Genomic DNA, 27,007 nt, shown 5'->3' on the forward strand with positions numbered 1-27,007 from the left:
TGGAATTCTGCTTTTATGAACATGGTACATCTATCCATGCCGGCAGATTTCTATTCAGCTTTTCAATCCTTGGTAGTTCCCACCACAGAAGAATCATATATGCTTTGCTGGACTTGACTTTACATAGCTAACAACTTAGGGCTGGTTTTATATCTTAAAACATTCTCTCGAAACAGGTACTTATAGAGCCCATTTTTCCTGCTTATTTTCCCTCCATCAGCCAGGTTTCTTCCCGAGGAAAGCGATGTTAGCAGTTTAACTTCTCCTCTGCTTTGTATGAATATATGGCATTTATATTGACTTTTGAAATCTTTCTTTTTATGTATCTGGCTGTTTTGTCTGTATGTGTATCTGTGCATCACATGCATGCTTGGTGCCCGAGGAGGCCGACAGAGAGTGACAGATTCCATAGGACCGGAGTCATGGATATGAACCACTTCTGTGGGTGCAGGGAGCGCACCTCTGGACCAGTGCTCTTAACTGCTGAGCCATCTCTGCAGGCCCTGACTTTTGCTATCTAATGCTGTATATGTAGAAATTCAGCTGAATTGTTAAGAATTTGCACATTATTTTAGATTGCACATATATGTGTGCAAACACCACCCTTTTCTCACTTCCGCCCATTCCTACACCTTCCAGCCTCCCCGTGCTGCTGGGATGACTGTAACAGCAGCTGTGACAAGCAGACCATGTCAGCTGTGAGAGGACAACTCCTTATTGTCACAAGGTTTCCACTGAATGGTCTCATCTTGCATTTTCTGGATGATACTGGTAGGGAGCAAGCTGGGCAGTTAAAACTATAGCGCTCCTGTCCAGGACCACGCCAGGCAGCCTTGTCAGTCCAGCTCCAGGGATCTAATGCCTGCTTCTGCTCTCTGCAGACACCCACATTCATGAGCACACGTGTGTGCACACACATAAAGATGACTACTTTAAAATCTGTTCTATTTTGCTGTAAGTATTGGCTTCCACTAAATTATTCTCTGTAGCAACTATGACTTAGTAAACATTCCATCTTCCTTCCTCGTAAATGTACTGAATCAAATCAGAAAAGTGGTCTCAGAACAGCTTTATACCAAGTTATGTCCATGAAGGAGAAAAAAAAAAAAGAATCCTTTGATAGTGAAAATATATTTATTTTTTTAATACAATAGCTGCCAGCAATACACTGGTGTTGATGTTCCAGAGAAAAGAAAACGCAAGCATTTTGTAATGAGTTTTCTGTACGATACTCCAAAGCTGTTCGGCATTATGGCTTGGGAGCTAAATGTATATGGCTTGTGACTTAATATTTTTTCCTTGATAAGGTAACTTTAGTTTCCCCCACTTTGATAACTGTAGCAATGAACTTTTAGAAGTCTGTGAGTTTCACTAACAAAGGCTCTCTCGCGTTCACTCTCCGAACCAAATGTTGATTATTGCCAGCTCAAGAAACTGGAGAATCCATTACAACTCAATGAGATGTGGACCAAAATTTTCATGAAAAAATAATTACTACTTTTCATTTTTTCTTTGTAGATATTTCCTAAATGGGTTTTTTTTAAATATGCAGAAATAAATGCTATCTACATGCAACTCTAAGGAGGTTCTGTGGATATAACTCAGGAAAAGTATAAATGCCTAAATTCTAGAGCTGACCCACCTAGTGTGCAAACCAGGCAGAACGTCTTAATGGTATAAACTGCTATGAAAGCTAATGTTACTGAGGAAACTGCATTGTATTCAAAGTCTGTATCTATATCAAAAAGGAAGTGACGGTACTTAAAACAGCCAGGCTTCCCACTGTTTAATAGTTTCTTAGTATCCACTGGAAAATAGGCAGACTCCACTCAGAATCCCTGCTCCAAGATGGAGGGCTTATACAGATCGGAGGCTAAGCAAGAGCGAGGGAGGAGCCACTCTGCAGATGTCGGCCCATGGCCTGCATCAGCCGCATGGAGACATCACAGTTCACATTTCAAGACTGTAAGCCGCGATCTGGGCTCAGGGTCAGAGTGCTTGCTGTGGGCTCTTCCTTTTTAAAGCTTCTGTCCATCTGCCAATCTCGAATCTGTTTTGACTTTCTTGACAAAACTGTGTCTCTCTATAAAGGAAAACAATTCTGCCTTTGCCAAAACCTAGACAGACTTTCCTTGGCTATCCAGAGACGGCAAGAGCAACCAAGAGGCAATTTAGGAAGCCAAAGAGAATAAACACCCAATCGTGGGCACCTCACACCCACTAAAGCCTGTGTGCACACCCTCTGCTGTGAGTACAGCTCTTACCCAGGAGGCCTCGCTTGGCCCACTCACAGAAAGAACAGAGACCTCTTCTCTGGAATCGTCAAAACTCAACCCAACCCCACCCACAGCCAAGTCATCAACTAAGCAAAGCTGGGACACTTCCAACCACCGAGACACTGCAGGGGCATTTCTCAAAGGAGAAGAGATGGTACCTCCCATTGGAACCAGACAGACCACCACCCAGTTTGCATATAAAGGGTGCTCACACCCTGCTTAGCAATCGGGTGAAAGCTGTGGCCACGGCATCTCCCTGAGCCACAGGGACCACTGTCAAGCTCTCCCTGACCCCCGTGCTAGGTGAAGTATCGGTAAATTTTCAAAGGGAGCTGCCATGAGTCAGAATGGTTCCATAAAGCTGGCATTTATTAAGTGTCAGCACAGCGTAGGGGAAAGCATGGCCACTTTAAAGCAGCCAACTGTGGAGTGAGATGACTTTAAGAAAGAGCACTTCTTGAACATGTTAAAAGAAGAAAATCACCAAAAAAATGTAGCACATACACAAAGTCACAGCAGGCTCTGGAGTCCTACTGAGAAAGGCCATTTTGTCCGGGTGGGAGGGGCCTCTGGTTTTACAAAGCTCATTCCCCTTTGTTAGACTGCAAAACAACTTTTAGCTTAGACTTTGTTTTTAGAGATGAGAAAACAAGCCAGACGTGGTGGTGCAGGCTGAATCCTAGCTCGAATTCAGGAGGCAAATGCAAGAGGGCTGCCACGAGTTTGAGGCTGGCTTGGTCACCTATCAGGTTCCAGGCCAACCAGGGTTTCAGAGTAACATCCTGTCTCAAAACAAACGGCAAGAAGTGGGGACTGACATGAGGCAAACCTGGAAATACACACTCACTATGACAACTACAAGTTATCCCAAGACAAGTGGAGGACCTCTCACCCAGGCTGATGCAAATGGAGGTGGGGCAGGAGCAGGAGGCCTGGGCCTCTCGGGAGTTCAAGATGGCCCCTTCTTCACCCCCTCTCCAGAACAGAGTATACTTAACATTTCAGCAAACTTCCGCTGAACCTGGTTAATTAACTTCTGGGTGGCTCGCAGGCTGGCCTTGGTTGCTCAAAGGCAGGAAGATATTGGTCACCCAAGAAGAAAGGAGCTTTGTACACAGAGGGAGGTGGGCTTGGCACAGCTCAGGGGCAGAGCCTTGTCAGGCCTAAACAAAGCCCTGGGTTCCATCCCAAGCACCACAAAGAGAGAAAAGAAAAAGTCTGTTACAAGGAAGGCCGCCATACTACTCGCTGTAGATGGATGAGCAGGCCTGGGTGATACCCTCACAGCAGGTAAGATAGACAGAGACCCCACCCAATCTTCTCTTGTCATTTTGAAAATGCCTTCCTCAGTCCTTCATTTTCTATGTAGTATCTATCGGATGTTACAATTTATACAAATGACACATTTTAGTCAAAATTAAATGTCTACCTAGAAACCAGTGTCTCTACAGAAGTGGCCTCCTCACCCGGACACTCCAGAACAGACTACACTCAAACAGCAAGTCTGACACAGTAGTAATCCTTCCAGACTCCTTACACAATGTTACAACTCCCCCAGTACATAATGTTCCTGTACCATGCACACAGCAACGTGGGGTCCACTGATGTCGCAGGCGACTTTTCTAATGGTGGAACATAGCACCTCAAGTTCTGCCATCTACACAGTGAAGGGACGTGATGGTCGGGGCTCCAGAGTGACAGCAAACTGCCTCTTGGGTGACACGCTTGTGGCGAAGTGCCTCCAAACTGGAGGGCAGCAGATGGGCAGGGCAGGGTAGGGTAGGTGGGCTGGGTAGAGGAGTTTAGAATAATACTGCTCAGGAGTGTGTACTGGAGAGGCCTACTCTGTCTAGCCTTAATCCTAGTCTTGAGTAACTGTGTGTTCATGCAAAATACACTTCTACTTTAGGAGGCGGAGCAGTCTGTTAGGAAAGCATATTCTCGGGGGATCGGAAGGCATCTCTCTCGAAAGTGCTGTTGTCTACTTGGTGAGTCTCTTGGCGACATCGCTGTACGCGATTTCCACCTCCTTGTCGCTGGGACAGGTGTTGGTGAACTCGTCCCTGCTGTAGGCGTTTGTCAGGTACCTCCAGATGCCTGTCATTCCTTTAGGAATATCAAAGTTGCGGTATTTTTTGGCCACCACCTGAAATGCAATATAGATCCAGGGTTACATCCATCTTCCAAGTCCCCACATGAGGCATGTCTGACTGGAGAGGCTATTAATTCTGGAAACCTTTATTAACATATTCTATGGGCCAGCTCTTACAGAACTGGAGTTTGGTTCCCAGCACCTATGTTGGGCAGCTCACAACTGCCTGTAACCCCAAGGGCATAAAGGCACCCACTTCTGGGCTCCCAGGTTACCAAGGTGAACACACTCACACTGAGAGCGAGCTACATCGAGCGAGTGTAGACTAGGATGGCACACTACTCCAGGCGCTGGGAAACAGCAGCGGCTCTGGACGCCAGCCTTGGGCACAGGGAGATGGCTGAGTCTAATCACTGGGTAAGTATTTGTCTAAAAACAGACTATTTTAAGTTTGTTTTCTTCCTTTTTTAGTTTGGGCTGCTTTTCAATAGAACCTCATCTGCCTCCACCTCCCAAATGCTGGGACTGCATGCCAGCTTCTTCTTTTTAAAAAAGATTTCTTTATTTTATGTATATGAGTACACCGTAGCTGTCTTCAGACACACCAGAAGAGGGCATCAGATGCCAATACAGATGGTTGTGAGCCACCATGTGGTTGCTGGGAATTGAACTCAAGACCTCTGGAAGAGCAGTCAGTGCTCTTAATCACTGAGCCATCTCTCCACCCCAACACACCAGCTTCTAAAACCATCTTTTCTCGTCTCAGATCTTTACATGCAACAAATGCCCATTAGTATTGCATTTAGCTTGGTTCGTCACAGAATTAACATTGTGTCTTGAAAGGTCACCACACAGAATTGGACAGTGTCAGTCCAGTTCACAATTATCTATTATCTACTATTATAATTATTGTATTATTATTATATTATATATAATATAGTATATAATATAATGATATAATATAAAATGTAATAATGTAATATAATATTATTATAATTATCTATTACATCCCTATTAATTCAGCCACAGGAGAAGAAAAAATTTCTTGCTCAGGTCTCAGATTTTTTTCTCCCTGGGTCAGTTTCATGTAGCTCAGTCTGGCTTGAGATTCCTTGAGAGGGAATCCTGGTCTTCCTGCCTCTACCCGATTCCTGAGCGCTACGATTAAGGTACCCGATACAGCTGACTTATAAACATGATTTTCTACTTAGGTCTAGGATCCACTTACTGAGCCGACTCTAGCTGGGGTAGAGAACGGCTCTGGTGAGGGAGCACCGCTCCCGGTGGCACCGTGCTCCCCGTGGGCCTACCTTGACAATGTGGAGCTTGGGCAGCAGGTTACAGTCTGCTAATGTCATCTCATCACCGTCCAGAAACCGACGTGTGGAAAATTTGATGTCCTCCATACTGTTCTCGTCGATTTCGTCAGGGAGGGGGGAGTTGAGATACTCATCCAGTTTCTGCAGCGTTTTCAAGAGCCCCCTCTCCAGCGCTGAAACACACGAGAACACGAGAGTGCCGTGAGAGGAAGCCCAGCGCTGGGCAGGCTGTGCCCCAGTAACGGCGCCAATTTCACTCCTACTCCCCGCTGCCGAGAACAGGAGCTTGCCTGCATGGTCCTTCCAGCGAGGACAGAACTGAAGGAGAGTGGTCTATCCTGTCAACCAACAAAACCGTCTGCATGGTTTGTGGCCCTCACCAACAAGCTGTGGCTCAATCCCACTGATAGGTAAACTGCAACGATATATGGGGAAAGGCAAGTCTACTAATTCAAAGCTAGGAGAAAGTCTTCCAAGACAGAAAGCATAATCCCGCTCACGAAGAAATGTGTCAAGGGCACCAAGACCTGTGCACACAACCTAAACAGAGAGCCTGGGAGCCAGGACTCTCAGCCTGCCTGCTAACACGAGAGCCCAAGAACAGCCCTGCCTTACCCAAGGCACGAGGAGTTCAGACTGCAAAGTCAGTTACAGGATGGACTGGCAGCAGCCTCCATAAGAGCCAAGTGGACTGAGATGCTACAACTGTCATGACTCAAACTTGGACTAAGCCAGTTGTGTGCAGCTGGAAAGACAAGGCCAGGAAGCCTTAGGAGGGAGCAGGGACAGCATAGAAAAAACACGGACAATAGCAGCTCTCTCCACTCCCTCTATAGACCAGGCAGGCCTTGAACTCAGAGATCCACCTGCCTTTCCCTTCCCAGTACTGGGATCTTAAGAGAATTCTAAGACTGAATAAAAACCAGTGAAAACTGAGAGAAAAATCAGTTATAGTTTGTGTTAACCATTATTTTTAAATGTTTTTAAACTTTTATTTTTATCCCATGTGTATGGGTTGTTCTGCCTACATATGTGTCTGTATACCACGTGTGTACTGGACATCCTGAGACTGGAGTTACAGAGTTGTGAGCTGGGATGTGAGTACTAGGGATTAAATCTATGTCCTCTGAAAGAACAACCAGTGCTCTTAACCGCTGAGCCATCTCTCCAGCCCCTATGTTTATCCTTATTAATAATAATTTACGTATCATCATAAGGTATGACCAATGAGAAAAAGACACAGGTACTAACTAGGAGGTTCCAAAATAGTACTAGCTAATGAAAGGAACCGCGTTGTGAAGTGTAGCACACCAAGACTAACCACTGGGGGGCAGCAGCAGGTCAGCAGAAAGTCATCTGTCTGGAAGCTAGGAGGGCTGTTTAGTACTCCATCTCTAAGAAGCTATTCAAAACACAAACAAACAAAAAAGGCAGTATAGTATACACAGCTTAAAATTAATTATATTAAAATAAAAAATAATATTTTTGACCTATGAAAATATGGAAATGAACACCTGCAGTTCGTGGAAATACAAACTGGTACAGACTTTGAAATTTTGGCAAAATGCATAAACTAGCTAGAGATGGTGGCACAGGCTATACTCTGCATGCAGGAGAGCTGCAGCCAACAGTAAGATGCCGTCTCAAGAGGACGAGGAAAGGTGCAAACCCCCCCACACCTACCGTAACCTAGCTCAAGGGCAATACCCGATAGCATAGCAAAGAGGCCATCTACAAGGTCCCACAACTGGGAAATGGCAAATAGAATTCCTATTAAATAAGAAGCATTTATAAAGCCAGAGGCAGACTTGTTTGGACATGGAATGACTTGAAGGGATGTGGGGGTGCCCAGGAGATGGCTCTGTAGCCAGCCTAGTCTGGAATGCCCGGCCATCTCCTGCTTGGCCCCCAGAGTGCTGGGCTCAGTGGCAGGAAGCATTTATAATGCACAATAATATGAACGTGCACTACACCACTGTTTTATATAAAATGACTCCCAGTCACCTTGGATCTGTTATTGAATTACATACTGAAATTGTATTCAACTATTCCCCAGTTGTAAGGCAGGAAGGATCAGAGAAATGCCTTCTGAACTCACGGTAGCTGGGGTCGCCTGCACAAAGCATTCCTGCATGGGAATGGGGAGACTCGTGAACCCCCATCCCTGGCTGAGTCAGTTTTCTCTGCAGGTGTGACTACTGGTAGGTCACCCACGCTCCAGTGCACAGCCCCACACCCAGGAAGATGTGAACAGAAAATTGTAAACAGTGAGTCACTAAAAACAAAACATGAAGCTGGAAGTGTGGGGAGATGGGGTGGATCTGGTAGAGTTGGTGGGAGGAGAGGAGTGAACAGGACCAAAGTACATTGTGTGCATGTGTGACAGTCTCAAAGAACGAAAAGATCCCATCTTTTAAAAATTATCCCTGTCAACCTTAGCTTTTCCAATAAGCATAACCTGCTCTGTTACTTACATGTTTGAATGGGCAGATTCAAGGCAGAAGCGTTAAATGTGATATAAACATTCCTCTTGCTAAAATACATACACAATTGAGCGAGGGTATAGCTCAGTGTTAGAGCTCTCAGCTAGTATGTGAGAAACTCTGGGTGGATAGTTTAATTTTGAGCTTTGGTCTCACAGCATCATCACCTTAGCCGCCCTTTGCCCCCAGTAGCAGTGGGATTAAAGATGCGCACCACACGCCTGGCTCACTTCTCTCTTAGTGCTTAGGTTACGTAAACCTACTCCCGGCCAACCTGTACCTCTTACCAAAAGATAGACTGATCCATTTATCGATCTATCAATTGATCCATCCACCTTCTATCACCTATCCCCTCTCCCTCTCTCTTCCTCTCTCCTCCTCCTCTCTGTCTCTGTCTCTCTCTGTCTCTCTCTGTCTCTCTCTGTCTCTCTCTCTCTCTCACACACACACACACACACACACACACACACACACTTCCCTTTAGTTTATTCACTAAAGCCTATTGGTTTACCGTGTACTTCAATCTAAGCACTGGCCCTGACCCATGTTCAGAAGGTGGCTAATTTGTATCTAGACACCTAAGCCCAGAGGGTCTTTAAAATATTCAGCTATATTGGATTTTTATAAGCACTTACTAGGCTGATACAGCAGACTTGTGTACACTGTGGTTACGAGTGTTGGGAGGTGCAGCCTCACCTCACTGCCTAGGTTTACTGAAAGTATGCAACTGCTCAGCAGACAGGGAGAGAACTGTAATACACACACACACACACACACACACACACACACACACGGGGCCAAGCATTCAGCTTGAATCTGATTTAAAGGTGTTTTCGAAAGTCTTGGAGCAGTGACAGGCCCTTGTGAGAAAAGTACCTTGGCAACTAGAACTCTTATTTACCAGCGGGTACTGAACACAAAGCCTTGCTGAACACGGCACGTGCTTGCTGAGCCCCCTCCTTACTGTGCAGCACTGTAAAGACAGTGGGCGTAAGTGGCCACTTAAAGCAGTAACAACTTGACAGATAAAAAATAGAATACAAAGTTATACTTAAGTGAGTCACTTTTCCTCCCCCAGCCTTCATCCCCCAAGGCAAAGGAAAACTCATTTTACTCTCCTCTTCTCCCCTCCATGTAGTAAATGAAATCCGACCAACTCTCCAGACACTCCCTCAAACACTGCACACAGAAATAAAAACATTATGACCGAGAGAGCACAAAGGCTGCTCAGCTAGCAGGCCTGGGTATAAAAGCTGGCTTTGTGAACAAGGTGGCCCGGGCAAGCAGGCGGCCCAAACACTCTGGGAAGCAGGGGCTCCAACCTAACATTTGCTTAGACAGAACATTAGTCAGGAAAACGGCCAATTACTCAAGAAAATTGCTTCTAAACCAAGGCAGCCACAGAACACATTATAAAAATAGACATACGCCAGGCCTGGGCACTAAAACGGTCCCTTTCCCCATCACTGAAGAAAAACATTCCAGAAACCAAGAGCAAAGACGTGGAAATCCCACAGTGAATTATGAAACGCTATAACCTTAAACCAGGTATTAGGAAGGGGCCATAGCTGGAGACTGAAATAACAAGGAAGTCAGTGCGCGATTCACTCTTAGGCCTATTCTGCTATTAATAGCACTGATGCCCACCCCTCCTGCAGGCTAGCCCATGGGCTGCCAGAGCCTTTGGAGCCCAAGCTACCACCCTGCCTTCAGCACAGCAGACTCCAGATATTTTTAGGGTGCTGATCTTTGTCTCCTTTTGCCACTGTTCTAACTTTTGGGGTTTGGAGTATATACTTGTATATACAAAGTTTGTGTAGTCTGGACTGGCCTCATATTATCTTTTCTTTAAAACAAACAAACAAACAAATTGTATCTGCACTACTAAACTATCCTCGCCGTAATAGTGACCTGAAACAAAAACTCTAGTTTTATGATGTAAAGAAATCTGAAGGCTGCGGAGTTGAATCATTCTCTGAAGGCCATTCCAAAAACTCTTCACTAAGAGTAATTAGCGCACAGGCACAACAAAACACAGGAGCTAATTAATTTTAGGCTGCCAGCGCCCCATAATAAACAAGAGATTTGGTGATGAATTCAAAGCTAAATCCATCTATTTCAGCACCCACCACAGCCGCTCCATCCACGGCTCTGATGGTATCCAGCTCTCCGAGGTTCCCTTCTGGGGACTCCTCAGTGTCTGAGAACACAAAGCCTCCCATCACACACCTGCCCACCAGATGCCCGGCCCTGAAGCAGAAGCCGGAAGAGCACAGCTTAACCTCTTACTCCAGGGTCTCATGGCTTTCCCGACTACAGCTCAGACACTTAGAGGAAAACCTGAACTTCCCACATTCCCTGATGCTCGCTGCCTTCATAATAGTTCAAACGGGGGCTGGTGAGATGGCTCAGTGGGTAAGAGCACCCGACTGCTCTTCTGAAGGTCCAGAGTTCAAATCCCAGCAACCACATGGTGGCTCACAACCATCCGCAACGAGATCTGGCGCCCTCTTCTGGAGTGTCTGAAGACAGCTACAGTGTACTTACATATAATAAATAAAATCTTTAAAAAAAAAAAATAGTTCAAACGGTTGCCTGGGTTTTTGTTTCCTTTTGCTTTCTGTAGGGACAATCCAATTAATTGTTGTTGGGTTTTGTTTTTGTTTTTGTTTTTACCTTCATTAGCCTCTGGTCTTGAGTTCTTGATATAAGCAGAGAATTTGGCAAAGATGTCCATTCCAGCAGTGTTCGACTCTGGGTGCTTTGGTGAAAGCTTTAGGTACCTAAACAGAAAACGTAAAACTGCATTACAGATCCTTCCAGGTGACATCAGCTGAAGTTCTATCACCAGCAAACCACTGCGCTGACTACAGACCTCTTCCTTCAGTGACTGATCTGAGAAACGCCACCATCTGTTTTCTATGGCACTTTTTAAATGTTTTCCCCCTTAGGAAACAAAGCTCTGCATGGTGTTTTTGTTTGCATATTAATATTCTTGGCAATCCAAGGGCATTCACTCCCACCTCCATTTAATGATCAGAATGCTAAGGAAATGGCAGCTTGTCAAGGGATGGAATGTACTACCTCTTCACGTCCAGCATGGCGACCAATAGTGCAAGGAGGTGATCAGAAGACAATTTAAAAGAGCTGCAGCGGCATAAAGCTCTAGCTAGCCTCAGCACCCGAGGACTCTCACAGCTGGCTGCTTAGTATGCAGGCACTGGCCTGACCCTGTGCAGCAGTGTGAGGGAACCAGACAGCAGAGGAGCCTGGGCTGGTCAAGCATCTTGATCATCCACAGCCGGTTGAGGACAAAAACAGGAGGAGGTGGACCACTCACTGCCAACCAGCGCCAGGCTTTCCCACTCCCTCTGGGCTAAAGAGGCTAGAGTATATTTGGGACAGAATGCTATGCATAGATAGATTAAATAGGACCTCAGACATCACACTGAGTCTTCCTCTGTGCTGTGACCAAGTTTTCAACTTAAGAAAGGCAGGACACACCACCCTGAAAGAGGTGTGCGCCCTCATGCACGTTACACCTTTAGATTTCAATCACACACACTCAGTGTGTTTCTTCCGGAGAGTGGACAATCTTGGGGACAATCTTGGGGACAGTCTTGGGAAAAGGCTTGGCTGCTCCTCCGGCCTCCAGAAGGGCTTGCTTCACCTCCGAGTCCGAGCTAGAGACATTCAGACCCTGAACCCTGTCACAGAATGTTAATCAGCTGGAAGGCTCTGGAAAATGGACTGTGAAGTAAAATTTCACACTAAACTAACTCATTTCAACTTATTTGGGAAGATGTTACCTGGTCTATTTCCCTTAACTAAAATGAAGGTGAAACAAAATTTGAAGGTCTTAAACTGTATTCTGTGCAGCATAGTTTTTACTCTGTGTTGTGAAACAAGGATACACAAACATGCATGCACACATGCACACACACACACACTGATATATATATTCCAGGCTAATTTCAACCTCAACTCTCCTGGAATTAGAGTGGTTTGTTTACATTTCTTCTGCTTGCTATTGTGAATTCAGAAAAGGGCTATCTTCTAAAAACTCAGGCAGGCTTTCTTTTTAATAGGTTCACCTAGTCCCCAATTTCTCAGGTCTTAACCCTAGAAACTCCTCCCATCAACACCAATTACACCGGGTGTCTCAATGAACAGTATGGTAAGTTTACCGGAATGTTCTTCCTAACTGTAGTACGCCCGCATACACGCGCGCATGTGCATGTATGCATGCACACACACACACACACCACCACCACACCACCTGAGCAGACAGCTAATCCCAAGGCCAGCATCTCTGAATTCCCCTCACACTGAAAACAATCCGCTTGCAGTTTCAGTGTTCCCAAGGCTCTTACAATGAAGAGCATCGAACAGAGCCAGTGCAGGGGACTCTGCGCCTCTTCAGCGCCTCTGTGCCTTCCTCAAGCCCCCTGTGATTACACTGTGATCCTGACACTGCGAGGCCATAGCGTGCCTGCGCACTCAGGTTGCACAGTGCTGCCTGTCCCTTCCATCTGTCCCATTTACCTCTAGTAACAAAGCCCAGTTCCCATAAACACTCAGGTCTGAGGGTGAGAGACAGCGAGCAATTAAGAGCACGTGCTGCTCCTACACAAGAGGACACCTGTGTGTGGAGGCGCAAAGCCACCTGTAACCCAGTGCCAGGGGAACCGACACCTTCTGACCGCCACAGGTTCCTGCACACACAGGGGTACAAAGCACAGACACCTAGACACATTAAATGAAACTTGAAAATTTTCAAGTTTTAAAGCCTTTGGATAAGTAAGTAGTTTCTTTATTCAAAAAACAAAAACAAAACAAACAAACAAATACAAGCTAAAATAATAAAATAATAACAACAATAAATACTGCTCCCACCCCCCAGAACAAGAGAAAGCCCTTACACCTTATAGTTTCTCACAGAAAAGTTGTGTCCAGCCTGTGCTACGCCCATGCCTCAGGTCCTGCAGGGGTGGCCTCACACTGCTCAGAGCTCCAAGCCCAGCCTCTGCACATGCTGGCCTACCTGCAAGTGCAGTTTCTGCTGCCTGCCCACCCATTACTGGAAAGCAGTAACAAGAGAAGCTTGAGACCCTTACAAAGGAAGAAGGAAGGACGGGGGCTAGCTGGTAGGCTGTCAGCAATTTAGAGATGAAGAGAATACAATTTCAGGTTTAGCACAAAATTGCTAACCCAGGGGCAGTTCTCTTCACATTACACACAGCCCATTGTGTAACTAGCATCCTTCCTTTCTCCAGTCCTCAAAAGCAACACCACTCGGTCAATAAATACAATCTCTTACCCTAAAAGCCTATCATTCCTCCATTCACCTGCTGCAATTCACCAGATGGCTTCAAAATACATAAGTAAAACTTAGTTTCAGTGCTGTCGCCTCTCTAAACAAACATTTCCTCCAGCTACTTCTGTCTTTCCACTTGTATCTGACTGTGTTTCGTTTTGTTTTATGTATGAGACACAGTCCCTGGCTGGCCTGGGATACAACCATGCAGACCACGCTGGTCTTGAACTTAGAGAGATCCGATTTACCTCTGCCTCCTGGGTGCTGGATTAAGGCATACACCACCACTGCCCAGCTACTGCTATGCTTTGAGAGCAGGGGCTAATAAGCCTCAGTTCCTGATTTCCTGATCCATGCTGTTCTGCTGTCCAATAGGCACCCAGAAGACGGATGGATGAGTGGATGACAGAGGGGTTAGTGGAGAGATGGAGGGATGCTGAGCTACTTCTTTGGACCATCTGACCCAGTAATCCCATCGCTGGGAAACTCACCTGGACATGAACAGTAAAGGTAAAAGCAACTGGCAAGAAAGGGTGGGTCAGCCAGGGGTGGTGGCGCACGCCTTTAATCCCAGCACTTGGGAGGCAGAGGCAGGAGGATTTCTGAGTTCGAGGCCAGCCTGGTCTACAGAGTGAGTTCCAGGACAGCCAGAGCTACACAGAGAAACCCTGTCTCGAAAATCAAAAAAATTAAAATTAAAATTAAAAAAAAAAAAGAAGGAAGGAAGGAAGGAAGGGTGGGTAGGTCAGGAAAAAAAAAAAACCAAAACAAAACACAAATTTTTTAAGTTAAGAGATAGCTCACAAAGTCAAGAGCACTGGCTGCTCTTCCAGGGGTGCTGAGTTCAATTCCCAACAACCACATGGTGGCTCCCAACCATCTGTAGCGGGATCTGATGCCATCTGGTGTACAGGCACACATGTAGACAAAACACTCAAATATATAAAACACACAAATAAATACTTCTTTAGTAAAAGAAATACATTTTAATTCAGATAGAAAAACCTAAGAGAACACTAATAATGCTTTTAAAATGAAAGCTGAATACAAACCTTCTATCTGCAGTTTTAATTACCAGTACAGTGCATGTGGGACTTAAACGTTTGGAATGACTTAAGGAATCCCAGATAACTGCTTCAGAAGGCTCCCTTCAGGACTAACCAAGAGCAAATCACAGTGCTGGTAGCACCTTGGCCCACCCAGACTTCCCAACTGGAAACCTGTTTTGCTCACCATAGCCAGATTAGCTGGATCCCAGCCTTTCTTAATATGGCTAAGCAGAAAGCCCATTCTGCCACTGACTAAGCATTACTCTTACAAGCGTGTCCTGGTTATTCCAATCGAGGCCATGAGAATTTAAAGACCCTCAGGAAAAAAGTATCCAGAGACAAGTAAGTCAAAGCTTCAAAGCGGGGCAGTATGTCCAAATGGTCAGATACTCACTTGGGTGGGCACAAGACTTCTTCAAGAAATTCCTCAATCTTATTTACATCCGTTTTGACTTCGCTGTTGAAGGTTATAAATGGCGGGTGGGTCCCAGGAGCCAAGTTCTGCAGATCTGCAGGTTTCCTGTTAGGCAAAACAGTGGTCAAGATGAGATCATCGTTCGCTCTAAAAAGACAAGTTCTCAGTGGGGCAAGTCTGTAAGAATGGGCAAGGCCCAGTGTTTGCCCACGGCGTGTAGGAGCTGCCCAGTACTGCGATGAGAAGCAGCCACACACATAGCACATAACGTGTTGTAAGACAACTAAGAATAATTTGTCAACCAAAAGATGAATCCTTTGTCCTTGAGCTTAGAAAGAAGACCCAGCGGTTAAGAATGTATATGGCTTGCAGAGGACCCAAGTTTAGCTCCCAACACCCACAGGGCAACCCACAGCCGCCTGTGAGGCAGAGGCTCTGACTCCCACTCTAGCCTCCATCTGTGCTCGCTCTCAAGCACATGTGCGCTTGCACACGCATTAGCACACACACAGACAGGCTCATAAGCACACAGGCCTGCATGTACATGCTTAAAATTAAAGGGGTAAATACATTTTTAAAGATAAAAAAAAAACAAAGTCCTTCATTTGAATTCCAAATTCAGCCTGGCTGCTTAAGGGGGGAGGTAAAAGACTTCGTGCTCAGCCTTCAGCTTCAACTCCAACACTTCCTACCTCGGATGGGCTGCACAGAGACGAGCCAACCCTCTCCAGGCCAGCATTCTTTTCAATTTCCTTTTGCTTTGCTTTGTTTGGGGGTGGGTATAAAACAAAGGAGAAGAACAAACTCCTGCAGTTCTCAACGACAAGAAATGCTGTCCCATTCCTATCTCCACTGCAGGCAGACCAACGAGGAGAAAGACACCTGAAAGACTGTCTAGTCTTCCAATACATAAGAGATGGTATGAATGAAGTAAGGAGGAATACAAAATGGATAAAATATTCATGGATGCCTGTGCTTTTGTAAGGATTTGTCCAAATCGAGTCATCCAAAGATTAAGTAAAGCCAGGAATGGTAACATATCTCTTTATTCTCAGCAGATCTTGGTTTGAAGCTAGTCTGGTCTACATAGTTAGCTCAAAGGGTATAGAGATCCTGTCTCAAAACATACATTAAGTAGATACAGGCCCAAAGAATTATGCAAGAGGGAGGAGAGGCTGAAGAATGTCTCAGTGGCTAAGAGCACTGGCTGCTCTTCTAGAAGACTTGGGTTTGAATTCTAGGACGCACACGTTGGCTAAGAACCAGTTGTCACTCTAGTCCAAGGAGATCCAATTGTGCCGAGGGCTTCGGCACAGACATCCATGCAGACAAAACACCCATTCATGTAAAATGAAAATAAAATCTAAGAAGAAAAAGTAATTGGTAAGAGATAACCCGGGAGTGGTGGCACACCTGTGATCCCCACACTCTAGAAGCTAAGGCAGGAGGGTCACAGGTTCCATTCCTGGCCTGTCTGGGTAACACAAAGGACAAAGCAGGACTATCTCAAAAGCATTTAAGAGGAAAGGGACTAACAGAGCAAGTAAGCACACAGAGAATGCTAAATATACAAATACTAAAGAAATAAAAGGGGCTGGAGAGATGGCTCAGTGGTAAAGAGCACTGGATGATGCCCTTCCAGAGGTCCTGAGTTCAGTTCCCAGCAACCACATGTAATGGCTCACAACCACCTGTAATGGGATTTGATGCTCTCTCCTGGTGTGTCTGAAGACAGCTACAGTGTACTCATATAAATAAAATAAATAAAAAAAATCTTTTAAAAAAATACAAAATGGATAAAATAAATAAATAAAATGCCCTCACAGGCACACATGGGAACTGACACCCACAGCGCCAGCACTCAGGAGGCTGAAGCAAAATCCTTAGCTACATTAAAATATTTCAGAAAAGCAGCAACAACACAAAAATGATAAATTATATGACTGAGCAGGAGGTATGGAAAAGTGTTTCCTCTACCCTTTTTAAAAAAAAAAAGACAGCCCAAGCTTGCCCCAAATTCACTGTGTTTATATTCACTTGAACCCAGATCCAAGCTGGCATTGAGCTTTCTAACGCTCTTGCCTCAGCCTCCCCAGTATTGGGGTTACAGGTACAGGCTACCTACAGTAGCTACCTAATTCCATTCTGAAATGTTTGAAATTTTTCATAATTAAAAAGGCAAACACGGAACCTTTTTTAAAAAGCACCTAACAGTATACCTTCAAAGAGCTTCCTAACCATCCCTCCCTGTCCCCCGTCACAGCCTACACAGCTATTTCTTATTTTAAATTAGCTGGCCAGCCTGCCCTCTTCCTTCCTTCCTGACCACAAATTCAAAGAATTTGAATTTAAAATATCTTTAAGTATGTCACAAAGGAGAGCATTACTTTGACATCAAGAAGGATTTCCAAGAGAATAGACCCTAGACCATCATGGTTAGTCCTGGTATATTCATTTTCCCAGGTCTCATCCATCCACCCACCCATTCATAACCACTCTCTGGCTCCATCTTTTAATTTAGGTTAGGAAAAAGTACCAGGTTGGAGAGATGGCTCAATGGTTAAGAGCACTGACTGCTCTTCCAAAGGTCCTGAGTTCAAATCCCAGGAACCACATGGTGGCTCACAGCCATCTGTAATGAGATCTGATGCCTTCTTCTGGTATGTCTGAAGACAGCTTCAGTGAACTTACATATAAATAAATATGTAAGTAATAAATAAATAAATCTTAAAACAAAAGATAAAGAAAAAAGTACCTCTTTCTTTGGCTACATTCTAATCAAAGATATAAAAATTAGCTGTGTGCTGATGTCTTTAATCCCAGCACTGGGAGGCACAGACAGGTTGAGTTCAAGACCAGCCTAGTCTATATAGAGAGACCCAGTTTCAAAACAAACAAACAAAAATAAGACTTAATTACTAATCAGTTCAAACATTCCCACTCAGAGTCCTCCCTCCCTCCCTCTCCTCGGTCACTAGTGTCTAGCTCTTCCCATCCAGGAAAATTATGTCAGCGACAGCTACAGGAATCTCAGCTGCAGAAGAGGACTGCTTAGACATCTCTGTCTTTCTCTGAGTATTCTTTAGTCTGCAGAGGAAAAGTTCTCAGCACAGAATGGAGGGCCCAGACACACCTTTGTTGAATAGTGACAATGTAAGACTTTTACAGCTGCTTTTCAAAGTAAATCAGAATTCTACTTCTTCACCTCAGTGGGAAGGGTGGAGTGTCCTCTTGGTTCTTCACCCAGAAGCCTGCGGATCTGCCATCACTATGACCTGGGTGGCCTTTGGCCTGTAAGTCACCCACTAAAGGCCTCAGACTCACAGTTTCCAGTTATAATCTACTTCCTTCTCAACTCCTTATACAGGCTTCAGAAATTCTAAACAGGTCAAGGTTTACACATTTTCAAATCTTCAGTTTCAAGTTAAAAAGATTAATCGAACAAAAAGAAGTGAAAATAATAAACTAGCATCTCATCAAAATGCAAACTGCACAGAGGGAGGGGCCATGGCTGAAGCTGTGTCAAAACAGCTCCCTGAATCCACAAAGCCTTAACTCAGGAACTGCACACACAATCACATACTCACAAACACACACACGCACGCACGCATGCACGCACGCAGGCATGTACACTGAGTAATGCCAGTGAATAAGAAAGTAATCTGACTGCATGCAAACTGACAACCTAGAAAACAATTCCATCACTCCAAAAATTATAAAGCATAATTTTATCAACACATTTATAACTCACAGGAAATTATATGCCTAAATGGAAGGTAAAAAACATAAAGCCTATCTTTTTATAAATATTATTTTTTTAACAAGTTAGAGTTGGATAAAAGGGAAGGCTCAGTGCTTTAAGAACAGCCCATGGAAGGGACCAAAGTCAGTAGCTCTTACTTCCACAATTAAGCCCAGCAGCTTTTAGGCTCCCCAGAAAAACACGTTTCCAGAAGACTGTATTTCTCAGAGGAAGGAAGAGGGGGAAGCCCGAATAGAGGACTCCAGCTTCCAGCTGCAGAGTTCCATAGTTGCCTGCTCCAGCCAAGTGAACAACAGCTTCTTTGAGACTAGATTTTACCACCACACAGACAAAAATCAAAACATGCTAAGCAAGGGGATGCAAATAAAGTCATTAGGGCTCCCAGTGTCGTGCTAACAAAGCATTATATAAGAAGGTATCTTGAAGCTGGGCGTGGTGGTGCATGCCTTTAATCCCAGCACGCGGGAGGCGGAGGCGGAGGCGGAGGCGGAGGCGGAGGCGGAGGCGGAGGCGGAGGCGGAGGCGGAGGCGGAGGCAGAGGCAGAGGCAGGCGGATTTCTGAGTTTGAGGCCAGCCTGGTCTACAAAGTGAGTTCCAGGACAGCCAGAGCTATACAGAGAAACCCTGACTCAAAAAAAAAAAAAGAAAAAAGAAAAAAGAAAAGAAGAGAAGAGAAGAGAAGAGAAAAGAAAAGAAAAAGACTAGGAGGAAGAGGAGGAGGAGGAAGAGGAGGAGGTAGCTCGAATCAGTTTTAACTGTAATAGAGTTAAGGGTTCAGAACTGGCTTTACAAGATCAAATGAATTGTAATAATAAAATCTGCCTAATTTAGGATTTATTCAACAATGAAACATGAAGCCAGGCAAACTTATGATTAATAATTTCCATTAATATTAAATTAATGACTCGTAATTAGTCTATCTTCTTTCTGCCTGAAAGCTGCACAGATTTCAAGGATCCGCTGTTGCGATGAAGACCCTTCATTCCCACTGAGAGATTTGGGGACAGCATTATCACCTCTGAATGGGTAAACAGCAGGAACCAAACAAGAGTGCCAAGCAGGGAGGTGGCTTTTCCACGAGCTATATGTCGCAGCCACACAGTGCCATCTGTTCCATGTGACCCACAAAAGCTCCTCTTACAGATGCTTTCCAGAAAGTGACTGCAGCTTGGGGTAACAGAACTGAGTCACTAGGCAATGGCTGAACGTTCTAGGGCATCAGTTTGGTTCCTAATAGGCCCTCAACTGTATTCCACAGTTCTGGACTCCCGCCTTAAACACTGCCGGAGCTGTGCAGTCACTCCAGAGCCGAGGCCTTGCCTGCGACTGTAGCCCTGGTGAACTTTACATTCTTCTGTTCTTTCCCATTGTGTTTCTAGATGGAAAGCAAAGCAACAACAACAGTGAAAAAGAGAGAGACAAACACAAGAAAAAGAACAAGCCAGAAAACGAGGAAAACAGGAACCCAATTGGAGCTAATGCTGTAAGCAGCTTAAGTGGTTTCTCTCAATGAAAATGTAATTCGCCCCGCCGGCCCGCAGCCTGACACGCCGCGCGGTCCCTCAGTCTCCTGCGGTCGCCTCCCCAGGCATGGCACAGGGCCTCGCCACACTATGGCAGCAGCAAGACACAGCACGCTCGACTTCACGCTCGGCGCCAAAGCTGATGGTGAGGCCATTCTGAAAGGCCTTCAGTCCATTTTTCAGGAGCAGGGGATGACAGAGTCAGTGCACACCTGGCAGGACCATGGATATTTAGCAACTTACACGAACAAGAATGGCAGCTTTGCCAATTTGCGAATTTATCCACATGGATTGGTGTTGCTGGACCTTCAGAGTTACGACAGTGATGTGCAAGGCAAACAAGAAACTGACAGCCTTTTGAACAAAATAGAAGAAAAAATGAAAGAATTGAGTCAAGACAGTACTGGGCGGGTGAAGCGATTACCGCCCATAGTTCGAGGAGGGGCCATTGACAGATATTGGCCTACTGCTGATGGGCGCCTGGTTGAGTATGACATAGATGAAGTGGTGTATGATGAAGATTCACCCTATCAGAACATTAAAATCCTACACTCAAAGCAGTTTGGGAATATCCTCATCCTCAGCGGGGATGTTAATTCGGCAGAGAGTGACTTGGCATATATCCGTGCCATCATGGGCAGTGGTAAAGAAGACTACACTGGCAAAGATGTACTGATTCTGGGAGGCGGCGATGGAGGCATATTGTGTGAAATTGTCAAACTGAAACCAAAGATGGTCACTATGGTAGAGATTGACCAAATGGTAATTGATGGATGTAAGAAATACATGCGGAGAACATGTGGAGATGTCTTAGACAATCTTAAAGGAGACTGCTATCAGGTTCTTATAGAAGACTGTATCCCAGTACTGAAGAGGTACGCCAAAGAAGGGAGAGAGTTTGATTATGTGATTAATGATTTGACAGCGGTCCCTATTTCTACATCTCCAGAAGAAGATTCCACACGGGATTTCCTCAGACTGATTCTCGACCTGTCGATGAAGGTTCTGAAACAGGATGGAAAATACTTCCCACAGGGGAACTGTGTCAACTTGACTGAAGCCCTGTCGCCCTATGACGAACAGCTGGGGCGTCTGTATTGTCCTGTGGAATTCTCAAAAGAGATTGTCTGTGTCCCTTCATACTTGGAATTGAGGGTATTTTACACTGTTTGGAAGAAAGCTAAGCCTTAAAGATGAGCATCCCCTGAATGACGTGTGCTGCAAGCCACCTTCCTGACCTCCATATGCCATGCCATCAAATGTGTCAGGCAACTGTTCATGAATTCCTTCAAGTGGTTTTCACTTTTAATTATTATTTTTAATTTAAAAAAGCCAATGGGAAAAATGTATATTTTGATGAGTTAGGGTGTTAATTTTTAAAAGTCAGCCGAAGGACAATTAGACAGCCCAGCAAAGACTGCAGAATGCACTGACCCCCTAGAATGTGATTTTAGTATTTTTTTTTCTCTGTGTGGGGTTTGGGTTTTCATTTTGGTTTCAGTAGACCTTTAATTTGGACATGTGGAGGAATGAATATCATTGTTTTGTTTTGGAGAGAAGTTCCTGATAGTGTTTCTCCCCTCTCACCCTCAAATTGACTTAGATATTAAAATTTGGTGCTTTTAAAGGTTTTAAGAGTGATTAGCAGTGCTTCAATTAAAATGACAAAGGAGAAAAAAAAAAAAGAAAATGTAATTCATCCCACTGGCACCAACTGGAAGGTGTGAGGCTGGTGGCTGAGCTCCAGGGGCCTGGCACACATGAGGACAGTATGACTATCCCATGTGGGAGCTGGCTCTTGTGGGTCACCTGTCTGACTGAAACAGAGAGGACTGAGTATGTCTCTGGAGTTGTTTCAAAGGTACCAATTGTCAAAGCTACTCTATTTTTACATAATGTATACACACACACACACACACACACACACACACACACACACACACACGAGAATACTTGACATATAAACAAGCAGCAGCCTCCAGAGGTGAGCAGCAGGAGCTCTGGTTGTCTCAGGATGCTTTCTCCTTCAGTTAGTTGCCCCTCACTATTTACTATATTGCAGCTTTCTGGCTTGATGAAGGGCGTCACTGGTGAGCATTCACAGGCTCCTCCTCCTGCCCAGTTAAAGTGGTGACAGGATTTCACTGATGTTTGCTACATGAAACAATCAGCTCATATTTGTCTATGTCAAGATCAATTTGTGAAGCAATAGTTTTGTTTTTTGTTTAGTTATTATTTCAAAACAGGGTTTCTCTATGTAGCCCTGGCTGTCCTAGAACTAGTTCTGTAGACCAAGCTGGCCTCAAATTCACAAAATCTGTCTACCTCTGGAAAGCAGTATTTTTAAAAATAAAATGTCACTCAAGACTTCAGAACACTTTTTTAATAACACAATGTATAAGCAGAATTTGTATTGATAAGAGGTTTAGAAAAATATTCATTGTGGGGCTGGAGAGATGGTTCTGGTGAAGGGTACATACTACTCTTGCAGGGGATCTGAGTTCGGTTCCCAGCACCCACAGCAGGGATGCGATGATCTCTTCTGGGCTCCACATATATACACAATTTAAAAATAAAATGCCTCGAAAAAAATATTTTTTTTTAAAGTTTTTGGTTTTTTGAGACAGGGTTTCTCTGTGTAGCCCTGGTTGTCCTGGAACTCACTCTGTAAACCAGGTTGGCCTTGAACTCAGAAATCCACCTGCCTCTGCCTCCCAAGGCTGGGATTAAAGGTGTGTGCCACCACTGCCTGGCTAAATAGATACATTTTAAGAAAAAATATATGCACTAATCATTTCTCTAACTCACTCTTCAGCCTCAGGATTTACTCTCTGACATTCTCTTGGAGAGAAAACCTAACAAAAACATGCAGTAGCAAAATTCTGGCAAGAGGGGCAGAGGAAGAAAACAGAATTCAGGCGGAGGAGCAGGCACACACTATCTAGTTCAGAGTCTGTTGTAAAACTGTCTTGAGATGAACTGCAGAGCTTAAGTCAGCATCATGAAGGAAGATGAAGCTGCCTTTCATGAATGACTGACTAGCCACAGGAAACCAGCAATTTCTCTAGAAGGCCGCCCTGCTCCGTTACATTTACTCTCTGCATGCGTCATTCATGCATCTGTTACTGAAGACCTACCCGGAATAAGCCACTCATTTCTCAACTTACCGAAGACTTCAGAAAGCAGGACAAGAGTGACATATATGATGGGGGAGGGGGTGTTAACAGATGGGTGGCTGATGTTTTGAGACAGGGTCTCATGTATACCCCAGGCTGGCCTGGCACTCAAGATTCTTGCTTCTTATAATTCTGGGATTGCAGGCATGCACCACCATGTCAGGCTTGAGACATAAAACTGAAAACATCTTATGGGTCTATTTGAAAATTAGGTTTTGCTCAAGTTTATAACTCCTTTTAAAAGGTTTGGCTGGCACTATCAGTTCCATACACGGCTCTGTTGCTTCGTTTAAAAACTACACTGAAGTTTAAACTATCACAATGATCTCCCAAAACAATTTTGTTACTATAGTAACTAGACCTTGAGTCTGATTCACAACACTAAATTACAAATAATATGCCTACATTTGGAGAAGGAAATCATTATGACAGTGCAAGTAAGATTCTTCATGGTTAACATAGAATAGAATTGTACATTTCCTAGGCTTTCAAAAAATGACCCCCATTTATTCTCTCAAGGGAAAGCATATAGGAAATATCTGGTTCACTGGTATATACGACAGACATAACTGCTCTTTATGATTAAAAAGACCTAATGCTGGAGCTGGTGAGACAGCTCAGTGTAGCTGCTAGGCAATCATGAGGACGGAAGTCCAGAGCCTCAGGACTTATGTAAAACTGTGGGGTGGCCACATGTGATGGTAACTCCAGCACTGAGGGGAAAGACAGGCAGATCTCAAGAGAGCCTGGCCAAAACAGTAAAACCCTGTTCTCAGAGATGGTTCAGAGGCTAAGAGAACTGCCCTTCCTAAGGGCCCAGGTTCAATTCCCAGCACCCACATAGCAGCCCACAAGCCATCTGTAACCCCAGATCTAGGGGACCCAATGCCCTCCTCTTCTAGCCTCTGTGAGCACCAGACATGCAAGTGGTGCACAGACATACATGCAGGTAAAACACCCACACACATAAAATAAGAGAGCCTGTTCTCAAGGGGTTAAGAAGAATGACAGAAGGGGCTGGCAAGATGGCTCAGTGGTTAAGAGCACTGACTGCTCTTTCAGAGGTCTTTTTTTTTTTTTTTTTGGTTTTTCGAGACAGGGTTTCTCTGTGTAGCCCTGGCTGTCCTGGAACTCACTTTGTAGACCAGGCTGGCCTCGAACTCAGAAATCCGCCTGCCTCTGCCTGCCTCTGCCTCCTGAGTGCTGGGATTAAAGGCGTGCACCACCACGCCCGGCTCCTTTCAGAGGTTTTAAGTTCAATTCCCAGCAACCACATGGTGGCTCACAACCATTTGTAATAGGGTCCGGTCTGATGCACTCTTTTGGTGTGTGTCTGAAGACAGCTACAGTGTATGCATGTAAGTAAAAATAAATAAATCTTTTTTTAAAAAAAAAAGAAAGAAGAAGGAAGAAGAGGAGAAGGAGAAGGAGTAAGAGGAGGAGGAGGAGTGATAGAGCAGGACACCAAACATTCCCTTCTGGCTCTACACACATGCATATGACTTACCGACAGACAGACAATTAGCTTCTTTTCTTTTTATTTTTTTCTTCTTCGTTTGTTTTGTTTTGTTTGTTTTTTTTTCCTCGAGACAGGGTTTCTCTGTATAGCTCTGGCTGTTCTGGAACTCACTCTGTAGACCAGGCTGGCCTCGAACTCAGAAATCCGCCTGCCTCTGCCTCCGGAGTGCTGGGATTAAAGGCGTGCGCCACCACCGCCCAGCAACAATTAGCTTCTTGAAGTTACCATTTCTATGTACTTCTCCAAACCAAAGGTCATTGACTATATAGAGGCTAGCATCTTAGTAAGTCCTTCTGATTGTCTCTCCACAGATCACTATTTTTTTAAGATTTGTTTATTTATTATGTATACAATGTTCTCCCTGCATGTATGCCAACATACCAGAAGAGGGGTCCAGATCACATTACAGATGGTTGTGAGCCACCATGTGAGTGCTGGAAACTGAACTCAGGATCTCTGGAAGAGCAGTCAGTGCTATTAACCCCTGAGCCATCTTTACAGTTCCCTAATCTTTTATTTTAACTAATTTATTTATTTTTATTTTATGAGCATTGGTGTTTTGTCTACATGTGCGTCTGAGAGGGTATCAGATCTGGAACTAGAGTTACAGACAGTTGTCAGCTGCCATGTAGTGCTGGGAATGTAGGGTGGTTTCCCTTGAGTCCTGGGGATCTGGACTGGGGTCCTCATGCTTGCCCAGAAACTCCTTTCTACACTGAGCCTCTCTGGGTCCTTTGGAAGAGCAGCCTGTGCTCTTACATTGAGCCATCTCTCCAGTCCCAGATCATTAGTCTTATACTTTGCTTACTTTAGTTTTTGTCTTTTGAGACAAGGTCTCACTATGCAGCCCTGTGTCTGCCTCCCAAACTCTGAGATCACAAGCCCGCCCTGCTAAATTCACCTTCTTATACTTCCTGCTTTCCCCTTCTCACCATTAATACCAAGCGGCAGTGCTGGAAGGTCTGACTAAGATGTAAGAGGACAACAGAGATGCTGGCCTCTGGCTTAGGAAGTCCTAGGCAGAATGAGCAGAAATCAAGACCCTGGTTACTGCCATAAGCCTGCCAGCCACACAGCTCTGTAAACCAATAAACTCTGTTTATTAAGGGGTTAAAGATGGCCAGAAAACAGGCAAAAGTACCCTAACACTGGAACAAAAGTACACCCACCCAGCTGGTACTGAAGGCTAGCCTTCTCTGTCATCTTGAATGAATAACTGACCTCAGGAAGATGAGGCTGCTTGCCCAGGTCTTGGGGGGGGGGGGGACTTAGGTGGGGCTCTCTGAGCAGAGCCAGGCCTTACTCCTGTCTCCCAAGCCACCCTGCTTCTTCCCCCACACAATGACATGTGACAGTATCCTCCAGTTTTAATATGTGTTTATCTCCAGCTTTCGTTCAGAATGCAATTATGAAATAGAGATTCCTTCTGCAGCCTGGATGCCATTCTATCTAAAGTGCCTTGAATACGACTTCATCATGAAAGAGAAACAGGCAAACAACTCCCACTACAGCATTAAGGCCGCACTGGATGCCAGCAATGGGAGTGTTGGAAGGCGCACAGAGGGCGCATAGGCCAGCACAGTCATTAACACCGACAGAGACTCAGAAGGCGCGCCACAGCGCCAGAGCCAACCCCGCCTGCTCTGAGGATGAAAGCTAACAATCACTGTTTCAGGGGGCAGAGTAGGCTTCTCAAAAGCTCTGGGGGGCTGTCACTCTGTGCTGCCATGCTCTGGGATCAGAACTTTCACTGCGGAAAGTGGGCAATTTCCAAGCTATGCAGAAAAATAAGCTCAGCGGGTATTTTCTCACCCACAGATTTCTAAAAAGAGTCCCAAAGCTTTAAAACTAAGTGTATATTATGGGAGGCACTTCATACCATGGCATACCTCACTCTTTAGTGACAGCTTTATAATATGTTGTTTTCTGAGCCAACGCTCACTCTCTTGGATTACTTTCTTTTAAAAATGTTCAAAACTCTGTAAGCTCGTGGGAAAGGTTTGAAAGGACAAAGACCACAGACCACGCCACAAAGCAGTGATCTCCGACACTACTGGTGACCTGGCTGGAGGGGG

General features: G+C 44.9%; 1 protein-coding gene and 1 pseudogene across 2 annotated transcripts in view; one reads left to right on the forward strand and one right to left on the reverse strand.

Moving 5' to 3' along the window:
- Window positions 1-1,115: 1,115 nt before the first annotated feature.
- The window catches only part of Clic4 (chloride intracellular channel 4), a 60,740-nt gene continuing 34,848 nt past the window's right edge, over window positions 1,116-27,007 (reverse strand). Inside the window, exons 3-6 of the mRNA XM_021159436.2 lie at window positions 14,931-15,056; window positions 10,847-10,953; window positions 5,679-5,860; window positions 1,116-4,422 (exon numbers count right to left, since the gene is read on the reverse strand). Coding sequence (XP_021015095.1) covers window positions 4,258-4,422; window positions 5,679-5,860; window positions 10,847-10,953; window positions 14,931-15,056 — 580 coding nt within the window. The 3' untranslated portion in view covers window positions 1,116-4,257. The remainder of the gene's footprint in view (window positions 4,423-5,678; window positions 5,861-10,846; window positions 10,954-14,930; window positions 15,057-27,007) is intronic.
- LOC110292244 lies at window positions 20,243-21,922 on the forward strand (annotated as a pseudogene). The gene has a single exon (XR_003836419.1). The product of XR_003836419.1 is annotated as a spermine synthase pseudogene (transcript).

This window comes from Mus caroli, chromosome 4, assembly GCF_900094665.2.
Source record: "Mus caroli chromosome 4, CAROLI_EIJ_v1.1, whole genome shotgun sequence".
Taxonomy (NCBI): Eukaryota; Metazoa; Chordata; class Mammalia; order Rodentia; family Muridae; genus Mus; species Mus caroli.